We start from the raw sequence: 11,938 nt of genomic DNA on the forward strand, positions 1-11,938 counted from the left end.
AAACAGCTCTTTAGGTGCTTGATAATGCATATCATATCATTTTTTCCCAGTTCCCAGCTTAGCATTTCTTAGATACAAGTAGGGGGACCTTAGGAGAAAAGGTTAGGAACCACTGAGCAAAGATAATGGATGTTGTGGTGACCTTTGTCTTGTGATTGTGTCACATGGCACTTCATCTGTACTTTAACAGGATCTTTATCTGCTTATTATGTCCTGATGAAGAGTCATTGGAGTTAAAACGCGTAGATATCTGTTAAATAAAAGATTTTTAATTACATCAGAGTGGCTCAGATTTTTAGTTTTGGCTGTCATCTGTACAACAAACTCTGTTCACAAGTCATCTGTTAAGTTATTGCTCCTTTTTTTACATTATATCCTCGTCCTCTTATCCCGAAGAGCACCTGATCCTGGTTACAAAGTTTTAGATATTTTTGACCCCGATAGCACTCACCCTCCTTTTATCTACCTGCACTTTATCATGGCTTGGTTTTAATCATCAGTGTTTGTTTTAACATTTTAATGTTAGTTTTTCATTTATTTGTCTGAATTTGTGAATCAGTGTTATATGTTGTTTTGATCTCTGGGACTACAAACTCTTGTCAGTCAACAAATTGACCGTTTTGGCTGCTAATAAAGAATCTTGAACCTCATGGCTCGGGAAAAAGTCAGAATTTGGATTGACATGGATTAACATCATCAGTCCGATGTTAAATATAGGAATAATGTAAATATCGAACCTGATAGCAGTATTACATCAGATCTGGCCCATCTCTATTAAGAACAGTCTCAGCTGATTAGAATTGCTAATTATATGATAAATGGTAATAAGGCATATGCTCTGCTTTAAGTAAGACCCTTACTTTAAAGAGGCCATGTTTGAACTTTGGCATAGCCGATGTAACTCAGTAGAATTTCCATCGTCTAACACTGTTGGTTTTATACGGAAAAACTCAAATCCTAGCATGTGTATTTGTCTACGTTCAAACATCACCAACTGGAAGACAAAGTAATCTGACTAAACCAGATGAGCATCTTATTTCAAGTTAAGTTAAGCAAAAACACAACAACTAGGCCTGAATTTCTTGAAATCAATCAAAGCAGCTTGTGGGCTTTCTTCAGATGAGACATTATGTCTCATTTAGGGCCTATCTTTCCCTTTTATTGGTTGTTTTGTTTTAGAATATTTACAGATCTTTGACTAGAGTTTAGACAGACACTTAGTGTGGTTTTAGTTTTAGCAGTGTGCCTCAGAATACCTGAACACCAAAATGTGTTTTTGATTTTACTTTTTTATTTAATGAGACACAGGTAGCACTGTAGTATGTATAATGGGTGCAGTTCCAAGGCCTACCTATAGGTGGAGTCTTGGGTCAGGTAAATTCAGTCAGGTGTTTGAATGGAGCAGAAGTTTGTGGCAGTGTGGACTTATTGGATTATCTGATCTCACATATAGTGTAAAACAGGGGTGTCAAACTCAAGGCCCGGGGACCAAATCCTCAAGATTATATCATATAACTGTTATAACTGGTCCATCAGTTTGAGGTCTGCAGAAGTATAAAAATGCAAATATATCCCTGATGATTTAATATATATTAGTTAAGTCATAAAATCTGAAATAGTAAGGAGTAAAAATAATTAGGAAAAAGTCAGGAATATGGAAAAAGAATTTAATCTGTGTTTTAATTTCACATTTTCAATTTTGCATCTCACAATTAGGACTGAAACTGAGAATTCTGACTTTTTCTTTTGTACTTTGAGCATTAAAACTCATAATTTTGACTTCTTGTATAACATGTCAAGCTTTTAGATTTATAATTATATTTTTTTAAGTCATATTTTGACCTTTTTAACTAATTATTTTGTATTCCACCTCATATTTTCAACTCCTAACCTTGACTTCATTATCCCATAGTTTGACCTTTTAGACTCACAGTTTAAAAATTTGAATCATATTTTGATTTTTGATTTCATGATTTTGACTTTCTTTCTAATATATTTGCCTTTTAAAAACATTATTTTTTGATTTCAATTTCATGTTTTGACCTTTTTGGATTAATAAATTTACTTTTCTCAGATTTAGAGCCTTTAAACTTATCTTTTTTTGTTTGTTTGTTTTATTTTAAAATGATGTTGACAGTTTCTGGTTAAAAAGGTGACCCTGTATCGCCCTCAGGATAGACCTGAATCCAGAATCCGGCCCCAGCTGTGATTGAGTTTCACACCCCTGGTGTAAAACCTAATGGAAATATTCCTAACTGGGCTGACTCATTCAAACTGATGACTGAAATGGATGTTTATTTGTATGGTATCAGCCAGATCATCTGAACCACATCCACTCCACCCACCAGAGGCCAGTTTAAGACAATACTGAGTTTGTTTGATAAGGGTCTCTGTAATTCTGTCAAAACAAAACAATCAAAGCTGTTTTAAAAGTGTTGCTCGTCATATGAGGTGAAGTCAGGATCTGTCAGTGTGGCAAAAATAACCCTTTAAAAGGATGTACTTGGGCTCATTTACAGCCTTGAACAACCTACAGGAGACATCCAAAAGCATTTTTGTACCAGTTTGACCCCAAATATTTCAAAATCACAGCATAACCATTCAACACAGTCTCTGAACCTGTGGTTGTTTGTTTTTCTTTCCAGGCTACGCCTTCCTGCTGTTCCAGGAGGAGACGTCTGTCCAGGCTCTTATCGAAGCCTGCATGGAGGAGGACGGGAAGCTCTACCTGTGCGTCTCCAGTCCAACCATCAAAGACAAACCAGTGAGTTTATCAGCACCAGCACACAATGAGAAGACACAGAGAGCTCTTAATAAACTGAGGAAGTGGATTTAAAGGTGAATATAAATTTGTTTCCAGGTTCAAATTCGACCCTGGAACCTGAGCGACAGCGACTTTGTGATGGACGGATCTCAGCCCCTCGATCCCCGCAAGACCATCTTTGTGGGAGGCGTCCCTCGTCCTCTGAGAGCGAGTAAATATACAAGCTGTTTTTTAATGTTTTTTCTAATCTTTACTTTTTTTAGGACAGGGGTGGAAAACTGGTGGCCTGGAGGTCAGATGTGGCCACCTCCTCAATCAGTGCAGCCTGAAAGTTATTTAAAATAGCAGTCACTGTAAACATTAAGAAACCATGACAAAATCTACCATTAAAAAAGATTCATAACATAAACATTTACATAATGATCTTAGATAATTGGTGTAACTTAAGTTCGTTGATAATTCTGTAAAAATTCAAGGCAAGAGCAGTTTAAATATGACAGCATGCACATGATTAGCCTATAGCCTACTCAGAGCAAATCAGCTGGCTGTCAGCTGATGAGGGCGTGGATGAGATCAGCTGATCTCAATTATGGCAGTGCTTGACTCCATTGCCTTCCTCAGCTAATGCTGTATGCTCGATTTTTGCCAATATCCCAGAGATCTTGAGAAATTACCTCATTATAACGAGAGAATCAGCTCTGTTATGGCAAGAAATGGGGATAAATATGTTGAAATACCAGGAAAACGTTAAAATTGACCCATTATTATGGTAAAACAGTACACTGTAAAACAAAATATATGCCTGGACTTCAGTACTTTATTGACTTTCTGCTGCAGTTTTACAATCATTCAAGACCAATGTTGGGTGTATCACGGTACAAAGTACCACGCTACTGTAATCACATTACATTTGTCCTCATTACACTGATCCTCTCTCATTCTTTATTTCCCTTTAACTCATCAAACCGTGTTCTGTCTTTTAACCCTCTATAGTTGAGCTAGCAATGATCATGGATCGTCTGTACGGAGGAGTTTGCTACGCAGGAATCGACACTGACCCAGAGCTGAAGTATCCCAAGGGGGCGGGACGAGTGGCCTTCTCCAATCAGCAGAGTTACATTGCTGCCATCAGCGCCAGATTCGTTCAGCTGCAGCACGGAGACATTGACAAGCGGGTATGGCCTCTTCTTGTCCTAAGTGTCCTTTCTTATATTCATTTCTATTTACATCTCTAGGATGTTTCATTCTCATGAATGACCCTCCCTTTGTTCCAGTCTTTTATGCACATTGTTAAACAGCGAGTCTGCATCTGTGCTGCTGATGTGGGGTCACACTATTAACATAAATCTAGATCATCCTCCATCCTCAGATGCTACTTGATTTTGATCGCTGTCAATGCAATAACCCACTATCCCACAGGTTGATTTGGTATCTCTTTTCTATGACTGCAGTTTCTTAAGTTTCCTTTCAAAGAAGTCCCATGACTTGGTCACCAAAGCTTGCTGCTAAACAGAGATGCAGCAATTGTTAAGATCAGGGCTGAAGCCAATAACAGTGTGTGATATAATAATTTAGATGAAGGCCTGTATAAATGCAAGGTTTTTCATCACTTCTTTTGGTGTAACGATCCCACAAAACCGTATTCTTTTTAATGTTTTGTGGCTTTTCCACCTTGACTTTTGGCCTTCCCGGTCCAAACCAAGCAGTGCTGGTTAAAATTTTTTTCTATTTATTTGGTCTTTTTGTCATTTTTCTAGTCTATTTATTTATTTATTTCTCGCCATTGTTTCTCGTGGGTTTTTTTGTAATATTTTAATTTTTTTTCATTATTTTGTCGATTGTTGGGTGGGATTTGCCAAGGGGATTTTCCCTCTTCCTTTAGTGATATCCATCCATCTCAGGATACATTTACGTACTACATCCTACAACACAAACAGCAGCTAAGTGTGATGACTGCTACTCATGTATTCACCCCTGTCTTTTGTCCTCTGTCTGATGTTTATGTGCAGGTGGAGGTGAAGCCGTACGTCCTGGACGATCAGCTGTGTGATGAGTGTCAGGGCGCACGCTGCGGAGGAAAGTTTGCCCCTTTTTTCTGCGCTAACGTCACCTGTCTGCAGTACTACTGCGAATTCTGCTGGGCCAACATCCACTCGCGCGCTGGGCGAGAGTTTCACAAGCCACTGGTCAAAGAGGGAGCCGACCGCCCGCGCCAGATCCACTTCCGCTGGAACTGAAGAAAGCCGGCGGTGACACAGTCTGAGGGAAGGGAAAGGAAACACTGGCTAACAGGAAGAGCATCGCTCTGCCTCTCCTGCTCTCCTAAGCTATCAGTATAATCCAGTACGTAACACTATACAGTATATGCTATATATAAATATATCAATATATCTTTTGTAGCAGCCAAACACCACAAGCCTCAGTTTTTCACCAAAACCCCCCTCACATCTCAGGCTCTGACAACTTACAACTCTTTTGTGGTACTTTCATCTTTTCTAAGAGGAGATTTAAAAAAAAGAGATTGATTTTTGTAGGTTTTTTTATTATTATTATTTTTGTATGTGAGATTTAAAGTAGATATGGGAATGTTTTTGCATGGGGGCAGCTTGTCTGTCTGTTTGTCTGCTGCTAGCCACCCTACAGTGCGTGTAGTGCACACTTGTTTCTGGGAAAACCTTGATTCTCTAACGTCGACGCCTGCCCCAGGTCATTAACCAAAGGTAGCAAAAAAATATGTATAGGACGCATAAAATTGACTCACTTTCTGCCGCAAAACGAACAGTTGTTTTTTAACGTTGCCATGGGCTCTTTCTTCTTTTTAGAGGGTTTATTATTAAAAAGACGATAGGGTTATTTCTGTGCTCGTACTGACCCATTGAGTGATACCTCAAAATACTGAATCTGGTTTCTGCAACATTTATACTTAAGCTATTTTAGAAGCTTTGCTGCTATATATACATATATATGAATAAATGTGTAGGTATTCTATTTAATGCCATTTATAAACCAGAATCATGTGAAATGAAATGCAGTATGCACTCAACCACTAATGGCCCCCATTGCCATGGAAAGTGCATGTGATTACAATAGGATTAGCTACACAAATAGCATGCAGGTTAGATGTGTGAGAGAAAAAACAAACCACTGAATTCATAAATCAAAGACATTAAATTTAGTGAGTAGCATGACCATCTATTAAAAATTGCCTAAGAGGAAAAAAATTGACAAATAAGTAAAAAAAAAGTATATTTAAACTTGCATGCGTTGATGTTTATCTGTCGTTTGATCCGTTTACATACTTAAAAAAGTGATATTGGTTCTACTGTAGACTTAGCAGACGCCATCTTTTTGTGACACGATGGTGCATATGGCAAAAAAAAAATCCCGTCGAGAAGCAGAGTGGTGTTCAGTGGTTTGTGTTTGTGTCGTCCCCGTGCTGTGTGACTGTTTCTTAGTGTAGACTGAGGCTCTAGTTTAGTTGCCAACTGATTCTGTAGAGGAGAATTCAAACATCTGAATGAGTCTGCCTCCACCCTTCCTGTCCTGTGTCTCCGTTTAGCTCCAAAGATTAATCTGATGTAGCATCGACCCCCGGCAGAACTAATGCAAAGAAAAGACAGATCGAGGGGGATTCTGGTATTCAAACATGGGCTATAATTTTACATATTTTTGGGTTTAAAATTACTCATCACTCAAAATGTAACTGGACTTCTGCAGCAGTAAAGGCTCCTCAGTATGCCAGACAAAGTGCATCCACTAAAAGTTCATGTTTTTGCCACTTGCATGCCTGGATTGTTACTCTTAAGTGTCTGAAAGCATAACAGAAAGGATCCCTTCAGAGACAGACTTTAATCACAGCGTTAGGTACCTTTTTTTTTTTTTAGCTCTCTTCAAATCAACCATTTACAAAAATAGCAACTTTACAATGCAGTTGTTCTTTATAGTTTGTTTGCAGGGGATGCCACATCACAGCAGAGAATTGCAGACAGGGGGTAGGAAGGGATTTCTGCATAGATGCAAAAATTTTGCACATTTGGTCAAATTTTGGGTGAAAAAGAGAAACGATAAACCATGATCCAGCATGTTTTTCCACACACTGATTGGGGAAATTCATCTTTTTTTAAGATCTGGATCATTTTGCTCATCTCAGTGATAAGAGCTGGTCTGTCACTCCTAAACATCTCTTTATTTGGTTCCAGTTTGGCTTTTTAAATGTGCATAAAATAACAACAAAAATTGAAATGTGAGCCAGGTTCACTCACCCCACAAGATATACTTAATACTATAACAGTGTATTTTTGCATGACAGACAAAGGGAGAAGAGCAGTTAAAGGGGCGTAAATAGCCTCTTAACTCAATACAAGACTCTACAAGATGCTTGTCTGCCTTGATCTGACTGGACATGTGGTAGGAAGTCTGCAGTCAGAGGGTTAAATAAGGAACTTTTGGTCTAGCAGAAAAGTTTATCCACATGGATCCTCTTTATAAAGATGGGGAACACTTTTAGCACCAATCTGAGTCCGTGGCAAAAACAAGAGCTTCTAGTGGCTGTATTTTCATCTGTCATTAAAGCCTGCTGTGCTCCTGTAGGCTGAAGAAGCCTCCTCCAACTTTGAACCAATGAGTCCTTTGGACCTGAAATTGCATCACCCAGAGCCCATGATTCACTAGACTGCTCACGTTTTAAGGACTTAAGAGTCAGAGACTCTGAAAGAGCTCCACATCCATTACGGTGAAGCTAAAACTCTTCTCTTTTCTGTATCTTGAGCTATTCTCTTCTAAAACTTTTTAGGGACAATCTTTTTTGTGAGGACAGCACCGCTGCCGTCCGTCTGGTACTGTAAAAGCGTGTCGCTCTCGTGTCGTCGTGGTTTTTGTGCCCCACGCCCCGCTGTGTGCTCCTCTGTGTCGATGTTCAGGCGTCAAAGTGTACTGTTACAACCTTAATGATATTTACTTAGCGTCTGTGTCAATACTTACCCATCACTGGCCCTACAGTATGTTTTTTTTATAATATATATTATGCACTACTTTTCTATATGACCCCCCTCCTCACCTGTTTTACTTCTTATCCACCCCCCCGAGTGATTTCAGTGAAGAAGCCTCCACCTATTTATAATCCTAAAGATGATTTATTAAATTTTATTTTTTCATGATTGCTTATTTAAGATGTAGCGTGAAGCAGTGGTCTTAAGTTATCTATATATTCTGTATGAGTAGAGCAGGAATCCAATATGTTCTAATATATTCTGATGTAGTCTGGATGTTGTGAGGACCGGAGCCAGAGATACAGCGAGCTCCCGTCGCCCCCCTCTCCCCCTCCCCGTGGCTTTATGTTCTCATGATGCGAACATGTTTGAATATCGTCACCTGTAACACTTGACTCGTGCTGTTTTATTGTGAGGTTCTATTTTCTATGTTGAACACTGTTACTTTGTTCTGTACTTGTCTTTGTTTTTGTAAAAATCATATTTATTTCACTATTTTTGTAGACAAAAAATATTTGATTTTGATTGTATTTTTCTATTTAAATAGGAATATTATACAATTTATTTCCCCTTTGTCCCCGCTCTTGTGCTAATTATGTCCAAAAGTTCTGTTCACAGACAAAAAGGCTCAGTCCCATTTCTGATTTTTTTCCCCCTAACCTTCAGTTCTGAGGAGCAGAGTTACATGGGGTAGTGGTGAAATCGTCCCATTTGAAATGGGCTGACCTTTTAAGACCCTGGTACATCCTAGGTAGTCATTTACAGCATTTATATTAACAGAAATGACAGTGTTGTATTTGGTTTTCATTAAAGTGCTTGATTTATAAAACAAGCATTTTGAAAAAAATAAAAAAAATACAGTCAGTCTTTAGTGGTGAGCCGAGCCTAGAGGCAAAGCTTGGGAATTACCAGACTATGTACCTCCCTTCCGTCACCCATGGTTCTGAGCTTTGGGGAGTGACTGAAAGAGTGACTGCGGATTCAAGTGGCCAAAATTGCCTCTGGAGGGTGGCCAGGCTCAGCCTAGTTCAGACCAAAGATGAGGCAGGTTAAAACTCGCAGCTGCTTGTGACGGATCGCTCTTCAGCGTTCTGAAAGCTAGCCAGTTTACACTGCAACTAGAGAGGACGATGCATCATTTTCATAGCAATGACTCTAACAGTCATTCTTTAGTTACAGCACAATAAATCTACAATATGGAGAGAACTGCACTTCAAAGTCCCTGTAAAGTGGTAGTAAATCTGTATTTTTGGTTTGTTGTATGACAATCCAATGCATCGTGAACCACCAGGCCAAATTTCAGTCATGAAAAACATCTCTAAGTTTATCAGATTAAGCTTCAAAATCATGAAAAATAAGGCAGTAATATCGGCGTGTTGGTTGAATGAGCCAAAGCCATGCCCACTCACAAGAAATACGATCCTCTCAGATTAAAAAAAAAAATACTACAATTTTACTGGAGGAATCATTTGTCTGCCCTGCTGGGTCTGTCATCTCTCAGTGTCAGCCACCAGAAAAACAATCACATTAATATCATGACAAGACAGTTTGGAGCTAGTTAAGTCTCTCTCCTGTTTATTAGCCTTCTTTCACATTAAGTTGCTGCAGAAAACATTCCATTTCCTGATGCTGCTCTTCAAAATAAAAGTCTTCAATGATGATCATTATTGGAAGCTTTTATTGTGAAAGACTTAGCAGGAAAGAATGTTGTCTCTCATTGGGTACTTTGCTTAACTTTAGCATTGATGTAACAGGCATGAGGGAGGGAACTGTTGCTGCTTTGAGAGAGACAAGGCCACAGCCTGCATCCTTTAATCATCTAGAACTGAAATTTTGATTAAAACACACCTTCAGCAGGTAAGATGTTTATTTCTGTTGCATCTGGTTTAAGTAAAAACTAGACAAGCACTCCATCAATTAGCCTGCCCCCTGACTTTAAGGTGAAGTGCGATCAGAGCCTGGCCCTGTGCCAGAGCAGAGAGACAGATGTCTAAGATTAAATTTACTGTTTTCTGGTACAAATCTCTCTGTTATGCTTCTTTTGATGACCCCTAGGCCACCGTGGCTGATAGATTTGTTAAAATATATTTCAAAGTGAACAAAAACACAAAATGTAGCTGGCTGTTACCTTTCAATGAAGGCAACGGCCTTATTCCAACATATCTAGTGTGTAAAGACACAAAGTTTGGTTTTCACTTTACAGGGATTTTTTGGGTGTTTTTGTCATTATGATAAAGTAGTATTTCTTTCATATATGAGTGACTCATAATGGCACATATAAACACAAAACTGCTTTGCTAGCTCGGTTTGTTCTGCTGAGAATGATTCAGGTTCCACAAACAAATGTAGCTCCTGCAGCCTTTAATTTCGTATTATTAGCTCATATAGCTCCGCTTACCTGTGCAGGTGATAGAGAACACAGAGGTGTTTACTGGCTGAAGTTTCAATCTGAAATTGTCGCTGTATAACAGTTGTCACGTCACAAATCTTTGGTCTGAACTGGGCTTTATATGTTGAGGGAGTGAGGAGTAGAGCTGCTGCCCCACTGCAGCAAAAGGAGCCAGTTTAGGTGGGTGCTTCTCTTTGGAGGTCTTCCAGGCAAGTCCAACTGGGAGGAGACCTCGGGGTAGACCCAGAATGGGCTGGAAGAATCATATGCCCCATCTGGCCTGGGAAAATTTGGAAAGGGAGAGGGATAGACTTGCTTATCCTGCTGTGCAACTTGGCCCTGAATAAGTGAAAAAACACAGATGCTTGTTTGATATGAAAAGACCACAGTGCATTGAAACAACATTGAATAAAGGTAAGAAGGCGGTTGTCGTCATTTTCAAACAAACTGCTTGCATTTGTTCGCTCCCTTTAACATTTGAGCAGCCATCCTAGCGGGAAGTGTATGTCTTTGAAATCTCCATTTTAGGGCCCTAGCACTTCACCCTACCCCTCCATTCCAACAATAATCGGGACAGCCCTACCCCTGCATGTAAACAGTAGAGATAGGGCTGAGTGGTAGAGGCGAGGGGTGTACAGGGACTGAGCCAAAGAATCATGTCACAAACATCCAAGTTTTTGATATATTCTTCTTTTGATACACACTGATGACACATTTCATTTGAAGGAAGGAAACATGAAGGTTTTATTCTATTCTTGGAAGACACTTGAGATTCTCCCTTGTCGCATCGAGGCCTCGGCTGCCTGTCCTCGTAGATGCTCTGAAACTTGAATATAACACATTTTGAAAGGCTGACTAACCTCGAATCTGTGTTGTGATGTGCAATACTGTTTCTAATGTTTGTATAAAAAGTAAGAACTACAGTGTAAACCTTTATAATGCAGATTTATTTTTTTCATTGCATATTTTGCAGATTTCTGATCCACAGTGTCATTTTTTACTGTCAGAAAAATAAAACCCCGTTTTTTCATTGCAACTATTTTTAAATCCAGATATCTTTGTACTGATGTAAATGATTGTAGTTATTTTGGATAGTGTTTTGCTAACAAACGGAGAGACTTTTTCATGCATATTTCTATTTCATTTCATCTTGTTTTATCCCACCGTTTTGTTTCATTTAATAGTAGCAGAATTCTTGGAATGATTTTTCATATTTAAATGTCATTGGTATTATTTTGTATTTTTATGTGGAAATACACTATATATAAATTAAAAATGCTAATTGCTAAGATATTTTGAGTTTAATTATTTTTAAAGCTAAATATTTGTAATTTTATTGTTAAAGTGACTAATTTCTAAATCAGAGTTTGTGTATAGATTCACTAAAGTGGTTTATGAGGTGTTTGGATTGTAATTATTACTGAATGGTTCTTTGATATGCAAATGAATATCATCTTTATTTTTATTTTTGTTGGTTTTGTATTTAAATGGGGTGTTGATTACAATCTTTTTTTCTTTCACTTCCTAAATAAAGACCCATTCTGTTTGGACACAACCTGGCTGCTGCTGCATGAATCACATTAAACACCGGGTCAAAGTTCAGAGTTTTCACATGAAGCCACACTCGTGCAGACAGCCATGGCAGCCAGAAAGGTTTCGTACTGCTGCACACTATGAAGTTTAGCTTACTTTTTATTTAGTCTTTATTTAACCAGGTTAGTCCCATTGAGATCAGAGATCGCTTTCCACTTGGAGCAGCATCATAAAAAAATCAAACAGCAGAGCAATTTTAAATAC

General features: G+C 38.6%; 1 protein-coding gene across 4 annotated transcripts in view; it reads left to right on the forward strand.

Annotated features, from left to right (window-relative positions):
* Positions 1-11,686, forward strand: part of cpeb2 (cytoplasmic polyadenylation element binding protein 2) — a 51,840-nt gene extending 40,154 nt beyond the window's left edge. For all 4 annotated transcript variants that reach the window (XM_041790805.1, XM_041790806.1, XM_041790807.1 and 1 more), the window contains 4 exons: positions 2,646-2,764; positions 2,861-2,975; positions 3,758-3,939; positions 4,774-11,686. In XM_041790805.1, the coding sequence (XP_041646739.1) occupies positions 2,646-2,764; positions 2,861-2,975; positions 3,758-3,939; positions 4,774-5,001 (644 nt within the window). In that variant the 3' untranslated portion in view covers positions 5,002-11,686. The remainder of the gene's footprint in view (positions 1-2,645; positions 2,765-2,860; positions 2,976-3,757; positions 3,940-4,773) is intronic.
* The last annotated feature ends 252 nt before the right edge of the window (positions 11,687-11,938 follow it).

This window comes from Cheilinus undulatus, linkage group 7 (assembly GCF_018320785.1).
Source record: "Cheilinus undulatus linkage group 7, ASM1832078v1, whole genome shotgun sequence".
Lineage (NCBI taxonomy): Eukaryota > Metazoa > Chordata > Actinopteri > Labriformes > Labridae > Cheilinus > Cheilinus undulatus.